At 53.7% G+C, this 18,138-nt stretch overlaps 1 protein-coding gene across 2 annotated transcripts; it reads left to right on the plus strand.

Annotated features, from left to right (window-relative positions):
• The first annotated feature begins 1,653 nt into the window (after nt 1-1,653).
• Nucleotides 1,654-16,321, plus strand: NIBAN3 (niban apoptosis regulator 3). Of its 2 annotated transcripts, XM_063112836.1 has the most exons (15): nt 1,654-1,792; nt 3,872-4,002; nt 5,819-5,944; nt 6,620-6,734; nt 8,202-8,369; nt 8,989-9,104; nt 9,186-9,290; nt 9,474-9,636; nt 9,998-10,188; nt 11,032-11,190; nt 12,230-12,346; nt 12,427-12,534; nt 13,498-13,609; nt 15,006-15,086; nt 16,206-16,321. In XM_063112836.1, exons 1-15 carry the CDS (start codon nt 1,738-1,740, stop codon nt 16,319-16,321), a joined length of 1,863 nt encoding a protein of 620 aa, XP_062968906.1. In that variant the 5' UTR covers nt 1,654-1,737. The 2 variants fall into 2 exon arrangements, with proteins under 2 accessions (XP_062968906.1, XP_062968905.1); XM_063112835.1 differs by lacking the exon at nt 12,427-12,534 and having other exon boundaries at nt 1,738-1,792.
• Nucleotides 16,322-18,138: the final 1,817 nt, after the last annotated feature.

An 18,138-nucleotide genomic window follows, 5' to 3' on the forward strand; every position in this document is an offset into this window, starting at 1 on the left:
CTGTGGCCAGCCCAGAGCAATGTTTGTTGAATAAAGAAACAAATCCCGAGGCACGAGTGAAGATGTTACCAGTCACTTAAACAATGTGGAGGCTCAGCTCTTTCTCTGTAGAGAGGCCACCTCAGGCTAGTAGAGCAATGTCACAAACTCTTCAGGGACCCCAGCCTTTTCTGTATGTTGCTGTGCCATTGTCAACACATGTCCACCTCATGGTCCAAAGTGGCGGCCTGTGCTCCATCCATTGCATTTACATTCCAGCTACAGAGGAGGAAGGGGAGGAGATTCATGCTAAGGAAACATCCCAGGATTCACCCAAGACGCTTCTGTTCACATCTTCATGCAGGTTCTATTGCACGGCCCAAGTAGCAGCAAGTGAGGCTGGTAAATTTAGCAGACTGGACAGCCGTGGGCCCTGTCATAATCAAGGATCTACTACTGAGGCTGACAGGAGTGATGGATGTTGGGTGAACACGTGCTCTCTGTACACTGGCGACCTGGAAGTCTTGCTGTCTGATGGACCACATTTGGGCTTTCCTTCGTCCAGCAGGTGGTCCTGCCCCTAGAGAGCACCCAGTCTTCAAGACCCCACTTCACCCCCTCTGCCAGAGATGGATCCGGCCTCACTGCTTATGACTCCCTTCATCAGGAAGCCCATGAGACCTCCATTTGATCACATTTCATCCTGGAGTGGAGACTCTGCATTCACTCATTCATTCATTCAACAAACACTGAGGGCTGTTCTGTGCCAGGCACAAAACAGTTGATCAGACCAGGGGTGCGGGGATGGCTCACCAAGGGGCTGGTGTCCAAGTTGATGCCTGAGGGCTGAAGCCCAGGCAGCTGGGGCGGTGGGGAGAGGGCTCCAGGCAAAGGGGACGTGGAGTGGGGGTGGGGTGGGAGGAGGAGCCCCAGGCCACCAAGTGGGGTTGGGGTCTCTGTGGTGTCTGATGTTTCCCCAAGAGTGATGGGGGTCAGGACTGAGCATTTGGGGGTGTGCTAGAGATGGGGACTGGGTGCAGAAAAAGGGACATCTTCAAAAGACATTAAAAAGTGAATCTAGACCAGGTGATTGGTTGGTGGGGGTGGGGAGAGTATTGGGGGGCGGTGAGGAAAGAATCAAGGATGACACTTCAGTGTCCCCTGCGAGTCTCTGCTCCCCACTCCCAGCAACCCCCCATCCTCTGAGACCCCAGCCCATGTTCCCCCTGCCCCAGCGCTGATTCCAGGGACAGTCTGGGGTATCAGTCCAGCTCTGTCTCCCCAGCCTGGGGACTTCTGGAGGGCGAGTCAAGGCTTTACCCAGTACAGGTTAGGCATGGGGTGGTGGCAGCCCTGGGATTTAGATGCCCCATCCCTGACCATCCCCCTTTCTCTGCCCCTACACACCAGCAGGTGGCTGGTCATGCCAAATGTCTGCCCTGCATCCCTCCTCCAAGGCCAACTAGGACTTGTTTCTCTCACACCCCCAACCTACCCCCCGGGGCTGCCCCAGTGGCTGCTACAGAAACCACCAGCTCCAGGCAGCCTTGGCCCCAGGGGAAAGGAGAGGACACAGGTGCAGGGTGGGGTGGGGCAGGGGTGGGGACACCCACATCACTCCCTTCCCTCAGCCCTACTCTAACTCCTCACCAGCCACCCTCTCCCAGGGTGCCCCTGAGCCGAGGAACCTCAGGGGCTGTGGGTAGGGGAAGGGGAGTCTGCTTCATTCACAGGGGAGCCCTGGGAGACGGCAGCAGGATGGGTGGGCGGCCCTCGAGTCCCCTGGACAAGCGGCAGCAGCAGCACCTGAGGGGTGAGTGGGGTGGGGACGGGGTGAGAGTCTTGAGGGGTGTTCAGGGCTAAGCCTGTCAAATACAGGGGTGCTTCAAACAGGTCATGGGAAGCTTCATATTATCTTTTAACTCTATTTTTCCATGACCTTTTTGAAGTACCCTCGTATACAGGATGCCCCGTGAATGTGAATTCCACATAAACAATGAATACTTTTTTTAGTATAAATATATCCCACATTTTACATGAGGCATGCTCATGTACAAAAATGGTTCCTTATTTACCTGACATTCAAATGTCACTGGTGTCCTGTATTTTTATCTGGTAAATCTGACAACCTTATTCAGGGAGGGGTTCTGGGTGGGGGGTATGGGGCCAGGTGCGGGGTGTCCTGGGCCCAGCCAGATCCTGCAGTATGGTCCTCCTGGGTGGGCAGGGATCAGCAGGCCCCTCTGCAGGGACCCCAGGGATCAAGCCTCAGTTCCCAGTTTGAGACCAAAGGAGACTGGTACCTGAATCAGTGCCACGTGAGTCCTCCTCAGATGCAGGTTGAGCACCTACTGTGTGCTGGGTGCTGAGGACATGGTGAGGTTGGGACTGCCTTCTTCAGCAGGCTGATGATCTAGACTAGGAAAGAGGGTTGTCATTGTCACGCAATGGCAGGTGGATCAGAAAGCACGGTGGGAGTGATAGGGGAGCCACATGTTCCTTGAGTTGGGGGGAAGACGCAGGACCGGTAACTGCCCTCCAGGAGACGGTGATCAAGCCAGGGCTGGAGGAGCGTGATGGAGTTGGCAGGTAGGAATGTAGGAGGAGCATTCTGGATAGGGGAACAGCGTGTGCAAAGGCCTGTGGTGTTTCCTGCAATCAGCCAGACTGTCCACGTGCAGAACCCTCACTCATTGTTGACCTTGGGTAGATGACTTCCCCTCTCTGGGCATTCTGTTATCTGTAAAATGGGGATAGCAACAATGCCTACACTATGGGGCCTTTGTGAGGAGGCCTTTGTGAGGATTCGATGAAGTCCTCTACATAGAGTCAAGATTGTTTTTTCTGCAGTGGCTGAAAGAAGATAAAGATTTAGCTGGCTGGTTAGCTCACTTGGGAGAGTGTGGTGCTGACAACACCAAGGTTGAGGGTTAATATCCCCATACCAGCCAGCCACAAAAAAAAAAGATTGATTTTCCTCTCTTATGGAGGGGTGGGGAAGGCCAGCCTGTGGCTCACTCAGGAGAGTGCGGTACTGACAACACCAAGGCCACACGGGTTTGGATCCTATATAGGGATGGCCGGTTGGCTCACTGGCTGAGCATGGTGCTGACAACACCAAGCCAAGGTTTGAGATCCCCTTACCAGTCATCTTTTTTTTTTTTTTTTTTTTTTTAAAAAAAAGAGGAGTGGGGAGGCAGGCAGGCTGGTAAGTTAGACACCTGGACTCTTTCCATCTCACAGCTCTGCCATGTGTGGCTTCTGTGCCCACACCTCATGGTGCAAAATAGCTGCTGGAGCTCCAGCCATCAGTTCACGTTCCAGGCAGCAGGATGGAAGTGTTTTATAACACCATGTGCTCCAACCAACTGAGCTAACCAGCCAGCTCGGAAGTATTTCATATACAGTCAAGTGCACACATCTTAGGGGAGCAGCTTGAAGAACTTTGACACCTCCTAGATCAAGATACAGAACACTTTTATCCCCCAGTAATTTCCCTCGTGCTGGGTTAGGGCTTTTTAAAGCTTTTGAAAATCTCCCCAGGCAAAGGGCATGAGGAAACTTTTGGGTGCAATGGATCTGCTCATTATCTTGATTGTGGTGATGGTTTCATGGGTGTGTAATTGTTTCAAAGCTCCTCAAACTGTAGTCTTTGTATGGTTAAAGTTTATGGTACATCAGTTATAAATTAAGCCTGAGTCATGTAACTCCTGCCCCCATGTGGATGGAAACATAGAGTGGAGGGTTGAGGTGAGTGAAATTTGGGGTAAATCTTGTTGGGCAGCTTTGGGGTGAGGGGAGGAGCCCACGGTGGCTTCCCTGTCTGTTCTGTCCTCTCGAGGCAGGTCTGCGGGACCGATTCGGCCACCTTCCTGTCCCTTTGTCCCTGCAGATCAAGTGGACACCCTGTTAAGGAACTTCCTGCCATGCTACCGCAGGCAGCTGGCAGCCTCGGTCCTGCAGCAGATCTCCCGCGAGCTGGGGCCCCGGGAGCCAGCTGAATGTCAGCTCCTGTGCAGTAAGGTGGGTGCCGTGGGAGTGGGCTGACTGTGCGGGGCTGGAAACACCACGCGGGGCAGGTGCAGTTCAGCTAAGACATAGAGAATGAGAAGGAGCCTGATTTGGGGAAGTGTGTCCCAGGCAGAGGGCACTGCAAGTCGGAAAAGGCTTGGTGTGTCTGAATGTGGCACCCAAGGATGCAGCACGACCACTGGACCCCAAGCCTTTGCACGTGCTGTGCCCTCCGGCTGGTGCACTTTCTCCATTTCTCCTCTGGCTTTGGCTCCTGCTTCTTCCAGGAAGGCTTTCTTGACCACCATCACTCCCGCCTGGGTCTCAGCCTGGTCCACCTCCCTCATTTGTCTGCCCTGCGAGGCTGGGGACCAGGTCTTGTCTTCCCTTGACATTCAGTCCTTTGGGCACATGGGATGCCTGCACATAGTAGGAGCTCAGGAAGAGTTTGTCAGTGGAACACAACAGTCTGGAGCTCCAGGCCCTAGCTTCAGATGTCTCCTGGGCCACCAGATGGCACCATGGCCTCCAAATCCCACACAACCCACTCCATCTTCACCACCCTGGCAGGTGGATCTTTGATCAATGAGGAAACTGAGGCATAGAAAGGCCAAACCACCTGACCGAGGTCACAGTACTGAGGTGTGATTCGAGCTCAGAACCCATGCTCGTTAACTAACACTGGGTCCCCCATCCCAGTCAGGGCTCTGACATTTCTCACATGTCATGGACACCTTTCCTCCCAGCAGCGCCCCTGCCAGGGTGGCGGCCCCAGCGCTGTGGACACAGAGCCCCTCCCCACCTGGGATGCTCCCTGCCCACCCAGGCCAGGACAAAGTGACCTTGGGGTTCAGGCATGTGGACGGGCTTATCTTAGCTTCGGTTCTAACATTGTATTTATTATATCACTTACATAATCCTTATTTTATATATCTATATATATTTAATTTCTATAATAACATTTGAACAATATTATGAAAGAAAATTTCAGACCTAGGAAAAGGTAGGGAGAATTATTTAACAACTGCAGTTCCCACTTCCCCGACGAAGAATCAAAATATCACAAGGGTAATTGCTTTATTCATCGAATATTACCTGGCCAGTTAGCTCGGCTGGTTAGAGCATGGTGGTGATGACACCAGGTCAAGGGTTTGGGTCCCCTCACCAGGCAGCTGCTAAAAAAAAAAAAAGATCAAATATTTATCAAGCACCTTCTGTGTACCAGGCCCTGCTCTGGAATCCAGGGATGAAATAGAAAGCACATAAGTCAGGTGGCCAGGGGGTGAGAGGAACTACAAAGAATATGAAAAAAGTCATTTTCCACCCACCTAGGGAGGGCTCTATGGTAGGACCTCTGTGTGTCACACAGTTAAACTACACCTGTTTCATGACCCAACAGTCTCACTTGTACTAATCAGCTAACGCTGCATAACAATACACGACAAAATTGGTGGCTTAAAACAACACACACATGTGATCTCATGGTTTCAGTGGGTCAGGCATCCGGGCACGGCTGGGCTGAGTCCTTTTCATTAGGGTCTCCTACAGGCTGCAACATGATGTGGACCAAGGCTGGGGTCTCACCCGAGGCTCAGCTGGGGATGAAAAATGGGATGACAAAAGCGTCCACCTCCCAGGGCTATGGGGAGGATGAAACCCGTTAATATTTGTAACGCTGGCAAACAGGTGCACGCCGTGACCATGCTTGATAAATAGCATCACATCAGCAGCACTGACTGCCTTGTACTTGGTGGCACCCGGTGCCGGGGTGGTGGGAACAGGGACACTGGCCCACACTCCTGACACCCACGGGTCCCTCCTCCTGCAGAAGCTACCCCGAGTCCGCGAGCACCAAGGGCCCCTGACCCAGCTGCGGGACCACCCACCCCGGTGGCAGCCAATCTTCGGTGTTCTGCGTGGGGATGGCCGGCTGGAGTGGTTCAGCCACAAGGAGGTGAGCCAGTGTCCCACATCCTGTCTGCCTCTGGGTCCCTCCATCCTGCCCTCCTCCAGCTTGGGTTTGGGGTGCAGCTGCCAACAGACCCCCACTTCTCTCAATCATCCAGTATGAATCAAAGTCCCCTATGTTCTTGGCAGGATGTGGGTGACCATCTTGTCCCGTTCCCTGCTGTGTCAGGTGGGTCAATTGAGGACCAGAACAGGGTTAGGATTGTGGTCAGACTCATGGTCAGAATCGGAGCTGAGTTTAAAGATCCTAAGGCCTTTGCACATCACGGCCATGCCCTGCATCCAAGCTGGGGAGCTCGGGTAGATCACTCACCTCCCTGGGACTCAGTCTCCACCTCTGTGAAATGGGACAATGGTGGTCCACACTGTGTAGGGCTTCCAGGATTCAATGAGATAAGCCTCATACAGCACTTGGGTCCAGCCCAGCGCATAGTGGGCCAGTGGGTGCTGGGTGCTCTGACTATGGGGGAGGGAGGGAGGGAAGGACAGAGGAAGGGCTGGATGGATGGATGGAGGGGAATAAGAAAGGTAGGGAAGGAGCGGGGAGGGTTGAAGGACTTCCGCAGCTAACCCGGAGAAACCTTCCCTTGATCCTACAGTTGGGACATGAAAGTCACAGCTTAGACCTGTCCCAAGTCGGTTCTTTGGATGCCTTTCATAGGAATATGAAAACGGGGGCCATCCCCTTGGCTCCACAGCCCTGACAGGGTACACCCTCCTGACTTCCCAGCGTGAATATCTCTGCCTTTTGGACGCTCTCTGCCCAGCCTCCTCAGGTAAGGCTCCTGGGGTCCCCAACAGCAGGTGTCTTCACCTCAGCGCTGCTGACATTTAGGGCTGGGTCATTCTCAGTGGGAGGCTGTCCTGTGCACCGTAGGGTGTGGGGCAGCATTCCTGGCCTCCACTCCGTCAATACCAGTAGCACCCTCTCCCCCACCCACCAAGTGTGACAAAGACATATCCAGAGTTGTCAAGTGTCCCCTGGGGGGCAGCATTACCCCTGGGTGAGCACCTCTACTCAGGAAAGGAAAAGCCCATCTCTTGCCAGGGTGAGAGGGAGAGTTAGGTCACTGGACCAGATTCAAAATAGCAAAAGGTGAAAGCGATAAAACCTGGTGTCAGCAAGCATGTGGCAAGATGGACACTGATAGGTGGAAAAATCTCACAGGCCTGGCTACAGGGTTGAATCTGCACATCAGCCAGGCCCTCTTACTAATGACCCCATTTCACAGATGAAAACACTGAGGCAGAGGGAAGAGTAAAGGGCAGAGCCACAGTGGCAACCTCTGCTTCACTGCAGTGTCCTGCCACCAAATGACCCAAAGATGTGGTAATGAGAACAGTCCGTGGAAGCACTGACAATATTCAAAACATCAGAATCCACCCAAATACCCATCCTTTGTGGGTTTATTAAATAAATTATGGCCCAGGCCTTAGAAGGGAAATCTGCAGCTGCCAGAGTTGCCCCGATGTATCAAGGAACAAAATGGCCAGTTACAGACCAGAAAACCCCCTCTTGTTACAAAAATGCACCCCCTGTGGTTTGGTGCAGATTTAAAAATCTGGAGTAATGTCCCCTAAACTGTTAACAGTTATTATCATCTCTGGGGACTGTGGCTGGAGGGCTGGTATGACCAGGACATTCCACCTTCTGGATTATTGGGTCTTAGCACAGTCTGTTTGTATCACTCTGGAAATTAGAACAAAACACTGAGGACTTAGGAGACTCCAAATAGATTAACCAAAAATAAACTCACTCATTTTGTCCTCCCAACAGTTCTAGGTCGATATCTCTATTAAGCCCATTTTACAGGCAGAAAACTGAGGCTTAGAGAGATGAGAAAATGTGCCCTAATCACAGAGCTAGGAAACGGTTTTGCCAGGTTTGAGCCTCGGCCTGGCTGACTGCAGAGCTCTGCAGAAAGTAGGGTTCAGATCACGTCCCACCTTGGATGGATTGGTGATGGCTGCCTGGAGCGCTGCATTCAGGAGGATGCTGAGGCTGCGAAAGAATGCTGGGATGGACTGGTGATGTCTGCCCTGGGCATGCAATGGAGGAAGGTGGCCCTGCCTTCAGGACTGCACCCAGCTCAGTGCTGCTGGAATAAGGATAGTGGAAACTATAATGGTTCATGCTTATTGAGCAACTGCTCGAGCCGGGGGCTGCTCTAAGCATTTCATGGGTATTTTCTCCTAGCAAATGAATGAATGAATGAAGACTTACCTTCTCCATCTGCTTTCAGGAGACCATACACAAGCAGAGCCTGAGGACCTCTTAGAAGTGCCCGTGAGCTTCCCGCTGTTCCTGCAGCATCCCTTCCGCCAGCACCTCTGTTTCTCTGCAGCTACGGGGGGTGCACAGCGTGCTTGGAGGCTAGCCCTGCAGGGTGGCATCCGGCTTCGGGGCACAGGTGGGTCTCAGGAAGGGTTGGTGTGGTGGGGCTCCTAGGTCTGGGGTCAGATGGCTCTGCTCCTGCTGGCTGTGGGACCCCTTCGAGCCTGTTTCCTTATCTATAAAATGGGTTGTTGGTGGAGACAGAGGGGACACCAGGAAGTTATGAGTGACCAGGGCTGTAACAGGGACATGTAGAGCTCTGTGGGAGCTCAGCCTGGGGGAGTGGTGGTCAGGGAGGGTTTCCTGGAGGAGGGGATGTTGAAGCTGGGATCTGAAAAAGATGAGGGGCCAGCCAGGTGAAGAACTGTGAGGAACATACTGTTGGACAGTTTGTTGACTGCAAAAACATACCCAACTGGTGGGGCAGCTGGGGGCTGCAGCATCACCTGAGCCACTGGGCAGGGGGCTGTGGCTACCCATGAGGGGGTCATTTTTCCTACATTGAGTAAAGTTGCCTTATGAGCTGATGGTCCCAAGGGAGTGTGTTCCCCGGGGAGGGCACTGCTTGTGCAAAGGTCTGGAGGTGGGTGAGACTTGGGTATTCCTAGACCTAGGTAGGGGGAGGGCTTCCTCTCAGGGTGACAGTGAGCCGGTCAGGGGAGGAACAAGTGGGCACTGAGGAGCTGTCCCTTCAGTCCTGCAGCGAAGCCAGGCCCCCGCTGCTCGGGCCTTCCTGGAAGCGGTACGACTCTACCGGCAGCACCAAGGCCACTTTGGCGACGACGACGTGACCCTGGGCTCGGACGCTGAGGTCAGTGCCCTGCAAGGCCTCACCTGGGACCCCGGGACCCTTCCCGGCTGGGCGAAGCGCCTATGGCCCCCTCTCCTGCAGGTGCTGACTACGGTGCTGATGCGGGAGCTGCTGCCGGCGCTTCGAGCCCAGACCCTGCCCAGCCTGCGGGGCACCGGCCGCGCCCGGGCCTGGGTCTGGACCGAGGTAAGCGCGGGGTCTGGGAGGGGGGGGGGAATGGGACCGGTCCTGGGCGCCCAGGTTCCCCGTCCCCGCGACGGTCGTCTAAACTCTCTCGGGTCTCTCTGTCTCTGCCCCCACCCTGTCCCGCGTCTGGGCTCTCTCCTGCACGCCTGTTTTGTGCGGGGTCCCCTCGACCGGTCCGGGAAGCTCCTGGACGCCGTCCACAGTGCCGTCCTGGCCGGGATTTCCTCGGGGCTCCGCTCCTTCCAGCCCGAAAAGGACGAGCTGCTCGCGTCCTTGGAGAGGACGATGCGCCCAGACGCGGACCAGATGCTGCGACTGCGGACGCGCGTGGCGGGGAGGCTGCGGGGTGAGGCGGGGGCGGGGCATAGGGGCGGGTCCGGGGCGGGGCGTAGGGAGGCTGGGCGTGGCCTGGATACAAGATCTTGGGGGTGAGGCCAGTAGCCAGGAGGGAGAGAGGTGGAGTTCCAATCCCAACTCCAGCCCACCGAGCTCACCGGCCAGCCCCTAACTCTGCCTCCCTGGCGTGCGCCTTTGGGCGGACTCTCGCCTCTCTGAGCCTCAGTTTTCTCATCTGTCAAATGGGATGGAAGAGGGTGCTCAGAGTTCGCGCTCCCGTGCACCTCGTCCTGCTGAGCCCTGGGCCCCACCACCTCCCATGTGCGGGACACCTTGTGGAGGAGACTCCAAGCCAGTGTCTCCACTCCCAGCGGACGTGCAGGGCCCACTCGAGTCATGCCTGCGCCGGGAGGTGGACACGCAGCTGCCCCGCGTCACGCAGATGCTGCTGAGCACCGTGGAAGCCACGATCAAAGGCGTGCGGACCCTCCTCGCCCAGGGCATGGACCGTCTGTCTCGCCACCTGCGCGGGAGCCCCTCGGGCGCGCGGCTGCGCAGTGAGGTGAGCCCCAGTGGGTGGGGTTCATCCGGCCGGCGGGTAGGGGGTTAAACTTACAGAAGAGTTGCGTGAACCTTGCGTCTTTCCTGTTTGAAAACCCTCTCTGAACTTTGTTCTAGACTGTTTTTTACTTATCGTGGACCGAGCCGGAGTCCCTACCACCACCATGCTGCGGTCACTGGGGCACACTTTAAAACGTGGGTGGGGGAGTGAGATGACAGACTGGCATTTTAGCAAAATCACGCTGGGGTCATCTTCCCCCCAAACTCCTCTTCTTCCCATTCCCCTGTTGGGCAACGGCCCACCTCGTCCCCTAAGCCAGAAAATAACACTCAATGCAGCTGCGCTCAGTTTATCTGCTATTAAAGGAACCTCTACTATGTGCCATGCAAAGCGTCCACTTCATGATCACCTTCTCCAGGAACTGTCCCTGGTCCCCCCTGTGTCTGCAGCTGCCTGTGCTTACTTTACCACAGAACTGTTTACATAGTACTGTGGGTGGTTGTATCATCTTACCTGCTGCAATTGGTAAGCAAAGACTGGATTAGAGTCCTCTATGTCTGCAGCCTCAGGGCCCAGCGCAGAGAGGACATCAGGAGGTGTTCACAGATCTAGGACTGACAGGACTGAGCATGCCCATTTCCACTTAGTCATGCCAGCACTGCTTGTTATGATTTTTTCCAGGTTTTACCACGTTACATCCATCACACCACATCTCACTGTAAGATAACCAAGGTGGGGCGTTTCCATTCATGTTCCTCCCTTGGTAAACTGGCGGCTGCGGCCTTGGCCCTGCTTTGGCATCAGCTGATAGTGTTTTTGTCACCCTTCTGCACTGGAGCACAGGTTTACTCGTTTGGGGAGATGCCATGGGACCTGGAACTGATGCACACGTGCTACCGTGAGGCCGAGCGGAGCCGGGGCCGCCTGGGACAGCTAGTGGCACCATTTGGCTTCCTGGGGATGCAGAGCCTGGTGTTTGGGGCCCAGGATCTTGCACAGCAGGTGGGGGTGAGCGGGAGGCTGGGAGGAGGCCAGGTGGGGGCAGCAGACTCCACTGAGCAGTTGCCGAGTGTGTGCTGGGGAGGCCACAATGACTGAGGCCGACCTGACCCTCCTGCTCCAGGCTCCCAGTCTCCTGCAGACGTGAGCCTGTGACCAGGTGGTGACCACATGTGGTGGGCAGAACTGTGGTGAGGATGCAGAGGGAGTTATAGGAGCCCCAGGAAGATGCCTGATCCATCTCCAGGGCTGGCAGGACTTCCAGGAGGAGTGGACTTTTAAGCTGGGACAGTGGTGGGCAGAATGGGGGCAGGGCGTGTTCCTGGGTAGAGGGAACAGTGCTGAGAGATCTTGTCTGCATTTGGGGAAAATGAAGCAATTTCAGAGATGCTGCATTTCAAGGAAGGGGAGAAAGGTGGGAGATGGGCCAGCAAGGTGGGTGATCAGATTGGGTAAGGCCTTGGGTATGGGGCTAAGAGGCTGGGCTCTGCATTGAGGCCAATGGGGAGCCACAGAAGGTGTGTGAGTAGAGGAGGGGCATGACCGGATTCAAGGTTTAGGGAGACCTGCCTGCTGTAGGCAGCGTGGGCTGTTGGAAGGAGGAGTGGAGGAGGGGGGAAGAGGCCTGAAGCAGGATGGGGGAGACAAGCGAGAAATGTTTTGAAGGCCAAGGAGATGGGACCTGCTGATGGACGTGAGTGAAGGAGACAGGGATTGAGATGGCCCTGTGCTGCCTGGCACAGTCGTTCAGTTTGTACACTGCACAAGAGCATTCTGCCGAGGACGCTGAACTCTGGCTGCCTCTCTGCTCCCAGTCTGGGCATCCTGGCACCATCCCTCAGAGGGAGGACGTGTTCTGCCAGTTTGCACATAGACCCCTGCAGACGGGATGACCCCCAGGTCCTGAGAAGAGAGGGGAGCTATTTCCTAAGATGAAGAGGAGGAGGTGGCTGGTTGGGGCAGGCTGGATGCTGAGAAGAGGTGGGGCCCCGAAGGCCGGAGCATGGATTCCGGGGTGTCATCCCAGTACCTCCTCCCGCAGCTCATGGCTGATGCCGTGGCCACCTTCCTGCAGCTGGCTGACCAATGTCTGACCACGGCCCTGGACTGTGACCAGGCTGCCCAGCAGCTGGAGAAAGTCAGGGGACGCGTGCTGAAGGTGAGGTCGGTAGGGAGGGGGTGGCGGTGGGCCTGGGTGCTCAGATGGTCACTGGACAGGCTGCCGGGTGTGTCATGCAGAAGTTCGAGTCAGACGGTGGGACAGCGCAGAGGAGGCTCGTCCGGGGCTGGCTGCTGCGCGTCTTCTTGCCCTTCGTGCTGAGCCGGCTGGGGCCAGGCTGCACAGCGGTGAGCTCCTGGGGGACATGCATGCAGGTCTTGGAGAGTCACCAGTCATCCATGTCTCTATGTAAAGTGGACAGAGTGCTCCCCCAGGTACCCCTGGGATAATTACAGACTTTGGTCTCCTGAGCCCCAGGGCTGGGTCAGGTGGCCCTTCTGGGCCCCATAATGCCCTCTGCTGCCCCCACAAGAGTGCTTTTTACCCTGTGTTTGCCAGAGAGCTGGGGTGGGTCCCCTACATTGCATATCGCCGGGTGACTCAGAGAAGAGGGAGGCAGATGTGGAATGTGTGTGAGTGGGGTGTGTGTGAGGGGGTTGCCAGGTGGGCAGGAAGGGTCTCTCTGAGAAATGGCACTTGAGAAGCTGTGATCTGCAGGCACAAGCCATGTCCCAGGAAGGGTGTTCCAGGCAGAGGGCACAGCATTTGCCGAGGCCCTGAGGCAAGGCTGTGCCTAGTATGCCAGGGGGCCATGAGGAAGTGGATGTGGTTGTAGTTCAGCAAGTGAGGGGGCGGGGAGGGGGTGGAGGGAGGTCATAAGCACCTGGCCACACAGTGCTCAGGGCACCAGATGAGGGTCCGACTCGGGTGCTAACAGGATCCTCTAAAGGAAGTGGCTGTCGGGGGGGGGTCCCAGCTGAGACACCTGGACTGTTTCCTGTGAGGTGTGATCTGCTTTGTCTCGTGAATCCCATTAATCCCCCAAATGAGCCTAGGGATTGTGGGTCACTGCGTCCTTTTTAAAGATAAGGAGGGCTGGCCGGTTAGCTCAGTGGGTTCGAGCACAGTGTTATAACACCAAGATCAAGGGTTCAGATCCCCATACTGGCAGGCTGCCAAAAATAAATAAATAAATAAAGATCAGGAAACCGAGGCCCAAGGCCCCCCCAGTTAATCAGGGCCAGGGCTGGAGCTCAAACCCACATGAAGCTATCCCCTCTAGCTTAGCTCCTAACCCACTGTGGTTTCAGGTGCTGTCCGAATTCAAGGGGGACTTACTTGCCATGGGCAGCCAGGCCCTGACCATTGAAGGCATCTATGAGGATGTCATCCGGGGGGTATTGCTGCAGAGGATTGACCGAGGTGAGCCATGGCCTGCCACAACTACGGGAAGCCTGGCGTCGTCCCCTGGCTGTGTGTACCAAACCCCACCAGGGCCCTGTCGCCTCTTACCTCCTGTCAACACTTGCCCTTTGGCCTAGGGTCAGGACTGGGGCAGAGGGCATCCAGGGTGGGGGAGCCCAGAGGGGCGGTGGCAGAGGCTCCCTGAAGGAGGGGGCACTGGGGCGAGGCTATGAGGGGTGGGTAGGAGTTCTCAGTGAGAAGAAGGAGGCGGACTTCAACAACTGAGGATGAGTGCTCACATTTATTCATTCAACAACTGCTTCATGTTTTTCTATGTGTTGGCAGTGAGGCCCCCAAGAGTTCTTGGACTTTGTGTAGGCCTCTCATGAGCTCCTGGGCTGGGAGGTGGCTCCAGAAGTATCTCCCTCCCTCTTGCCTTGTCAGTTCACTCATGAACCAATGCCTGTGACCACTGAGACATGTGCACTAACGGATATGGGGCATGCAGTGGCAGTTCATGGAATGTCACAGCACGCATGTGGCTGTGCATGGGTCATGAGGGGGAGGCTGCTGGGGCAGATGTGCAGGGCTTTGAATGACAGGCAGAGGAGTTTAGACTTTCTTGTGCAGGCAATGGGGAGCCATAGAGAGAGTGTGAGCCGCGGGTGATGGTAGCCAGATGGGAAGTCAGGGAGGAGGCTGAGGCCCCAGTCCTGGACCAAGAGACAGGACCAAGTAGGGTCAGCAGCCAAGGGGACAGAGGCAGGAGTGAGGTCCAGATAGGAGCTGGAGGTGGCAGAGTTGTTGGCGTGGGGTGTCACTGACAGCACAAGAGAGGGCTGCAACCCAGGGAGAGTGTGTAGGGAACACCAAGGAGTCTCGAATAGCCTTCTCTGACAAGGTGAGGTCAGAGAGGTGGGAGAAACCCAGAGACAGTGGGGTCCCGGGAGCCAGGGAATAATGCTGAGGTTGTGTCCCTGGTCTGTAGGCAGCCAAACAGAAGAACCGAGTTCTCTTAGACTAGCAGAAGTTTTAAATTGATGAAAGCTATTCTCCAACTGCAAAATTAAATCCAGAAATAGGTGACATTGATGAGTTTCTGTTCCCAGAGGTTTTATGTGTCCTTTAAGAGGGCCCATCTTCAGTTGATTTGTGATGTCTGCCCGGAGCAGCATGTTGGCCGGTGGAGCTGGTGGTGTCCAGGTTCAGTGAAGAGTGCGGAGATAGGCTAGCAATGTCTGTCATGGACATAAGTGTTGGGGGAGGCCCCATGTGAGCCACTCATTTAGGATTTCTGGTTGAGACATTTGTCTCCATTCTTGGCCCTCTTGTGGACTCCCTGGCAAGATGTATGGAGGCAAGTGATGCCTGGGCTTCCCCAGGTGTGTCCAGGAGTTTTTATCTCTTGTTTTAGAATTGAAAAAGGCCGTTGGTGCCACTGACATACCCTGCACTCTGGATGGCTTCTCGGAAGCTCCGTGGGACCAGGAGGGAGCAGGTAAGGATCTCAAGGGTTCCCAAGCCATGCCAGTGAGTTGCTGGAGAGGTTGGGGGTCTAGACGGGGTATACAGGACTGTCATCAGTGTGGGTTCATGGATGGAACAGCAGGTACCTTGTCTCCTGACCTGGCCAGGCTGGCCAGGCTCCTAGTGATGGGAAACCACAGTGTGTGTCTGAGCCACAGAGGGACCCTCTAAGTCCTGGCTCTGGCATGCACGTGGGCTCAGCCCTTGAGAGCTGAGATTGTGATAAATTTGTATCCCATCTCTAATGCCAGGACTCAGGGGCACACCTCCCAGTAGCTGCTTCCCATTCTCAACTCTGGAAGGGAGATTGTGGGGTGGGACCCTTGGATTTACCACCAGCAAGGGCTCTGCAAGATGGGCATAATTTGGGGCATAATTTGTGAACAGCAATAGCTAACTAATACACCCCCCAGCTGATGTGGGGCGGCATCCTGTAGTCAAGTCTCTGCAGATCATCTCATGCATATTTTTTGTTTGTTCTTGGCAGTTGGCCTGTAAGGGGATCCGAACTACACACTCCCAAGTGAGTCAACCGGCCAGCCTATCTGATGAATATTTACACTAACTTGGAGAAATGGTTAAACAGTCTTAGAAAGACTTCTGGGTGTCAGAGTATTTGGGGATTTGCAATTGGGGATGAGGAGTTGTGGATACACCCCTGAATCTATTTAACCAGAAGCTACCCAATGGGCCTTTTGTGTCTGGTCTTTCACACTAGCAGCTAATGCCACAGGGAATAGCCTTGTACATACTTTTCATGGAAGTGCAGGTCACTGTGGATAAATCCCCCCATGGGAAATCTCAGGGTTTAGAGTATGTGTGCTTCTCGTTTCTACAGTGGTCTCCAGAGAGTTCTCTACCAGAGTGGCCCTACCTGGTGCCTCTCACCTGTGTTCGGGCAATTTTGGAGCTTTCTTACCTTCTTTTGAGAACCTTCTTTTTTCCTATCCTTCACCCATCTGTATTCTGGTGCTTATAAATTTCTATTAAGTTTTTGTTGCCAGGGTCCCATTGACTGAGCATTTATTATATGCCAGGCATTTGACATGTCTGATTTTTTAGCATCCTTGTGATACTTTGCATTTTACGGATGAAGAAACTGAGGCTCAGAGAGAGGGAGGGACTCGCCCCAGGCAGCCAGGCTCTGGCATCCAGGGCCAGCCACTCTGCCCACTGCCTCCTCAAGGAACATTCTGGAGCTGAACCTTCACCCTCATCCATCCTCGTTTCCATTGGATAAATGCCCACAAATGGAATTTTTGCACTGTTTCTAGGCTTTTGTAACTCCTACGCCTCCAGAAAAGCTGTGCATTAAATGCTCCCACCAGCAGCATTTGTAAATCTCCAAATCCTTTCCAAACACTAGGACTTTTATATATATACATATAGTTTTTATTTGTGTTTTTAAGACGCTTTTTTTTGGGCGGCTGGCTGGTAAAGGGATCCAAACCTGTGACTTTGGTGTTACAAGGCTGTGCTGTAACCAACCGAGCTAACCAGCCAGCCCAGTAGGACTTTTCATAAAAGAAAAACTCGGTCAATTTGACACACACATATCTTGTTTTATTTTGAATTTCTTTGGTGACTAAATTGAACTTAAAAATGTTTATCGGGGGGCCGGCCTGTGGCTTACTTGGGAGAACGTGGTGCTGACAACACCAAGTCAAGGGTTACAATCCCTTCACCGGTCATCTTAAAAAAAAAAAAAGTAATGGTTATTGGCCATTTATATGTTTGTGGGTTTTTTGTTTTTTTGTTTTTGATGAATTGCCTACCTATTGATAGCTTTTTCCTACTTAGCAAGGGTGTTTATCTTTTCTTATTGATATTTAATAACTCTTTGTATATTAAGGATATTAACGCTTTGTGATACAGCTTTTTTTTTCTTTCTCAGTGGGCTGTGAGCATTTTAGTCAATCTTAACTTGGTGTCAAGGTTCCTAGCCGAGAGAGAAGCATTTAGGGACTGTTCCATCAAACACGGAAGCAACGGAGTTGCAGTTGCTAGGAAGGAATGATCTAGAGTGCCATGTAGATATTACCCACGTAGGGGATTGGCCATGTCAGAGCTGAACAGAAGAAGCCTTAAATACACAGATGTCTTGGAGTTTTTGAAGATGCCGGCTAGAGCACCCCCATTTGGCCTTGGTTTGGTGCCTCTGCAGGAGGGGAGGAGAGAAGACCTGTGTACCCCAGAAAGCATCCAACAGTGAAGGACGCATTTGGGTGCTTGACGAGAACATCAACCTGAGAGAGGCCCCCGAGAATGTCTTTTTAGTCGGCGATCATGGAGTTTTATGGAGTTTCAGGATCCAACTCTTGGAACACATCACCAGCTCCATCCAGAACAACACTGGATTTTGATGGGGCGGTCCAAGTCCAGGACCCGTCCTGTCCCCGGGCCATCATCACATTGGAAATCTGACCTTTTCATTTCTCTTCTAGGCAAACCTCTCTCTTTGCTCTTCTCCCTTTGTCTCTTAGTTCCTATTTCTCTGTTTCCTCTGCTCTTCCCTATTCCGCTGGCCAAAGAATGGCAAAGGTAAATCAGGTAAAAAATACAAGTTTAAAAGCATAGCTTGATTCTTACACATCACTCTTTTTTTTTTCTATAGCAAAAGGGAAATACCAAATGAAAAAAAACCAACAAAAATGAAAGAACCCAGTAGAGCCTGGAATGTATAATCTGAAACACCTGGTATGCAGATATGTCCCTACAGATGGTTCCTGGCACTAGCACCACATGCACTGTGAGGGTTTTCTTTCCTTTCTTAGTGTGTGTGTATATATATAAAAAGTCAACTTTCTATGAACAAACAGCACATCAGCACGTTTCTGACTTAATGTTCAGAAGAAGGGGCCCCTCCATAGGTAAAACCAACAGCTACTTGTGATAGGTTGGAAGGAACATCTCTTATTTTGCTACAGACTCTATTTACCGGGATGCATGGGGTTGTTTCTGGGCTGGCCTGGCCACTGGAATTCAGGCCTTTTCCTAGGCTGTGGTCAACCCCAAAGAAA

This window comes from Cynocephalus volans, chromosome 10, assembly GCF_027409185.1.
Source record: "Cynocephalus volans isolate mCynVol1 chromosome 10, mCynVol1.pri, whole genome shotgun sequence".
Lineage (NCBI taxonomy): Eukaryota > Metazoa > Chordata > Mammalia > Dermoptera > Cynocephalidae > Cynocephalus > Cynocephalus volans.

Bases quoted from the DNA above. Each gene is read 5' to 3' on its own strand.
- NIBAN3 (XM_063112836.1), top strand. From the start codon at position 1,738: ATGGGTGGGCGGCCCTCGAGTCCCCTGGACAAGCGGCAGCAGCAGCAC. The intron at 8,370-8,988 runs GTGGGTCTCAGG...CTGTCCCTTCAG, and splicing joins CATCCGGCTTCGGGGCACAG to TCCTGCAGCGAAGCCAGGCC. The intron at 15,087-16,205 runs CAGGTAAGGATC...CTTTGCATTTTA, and splicing joins TCCGTGGGACCAGGAGGGAG to CGGATGAAGAAACTGAGGCT.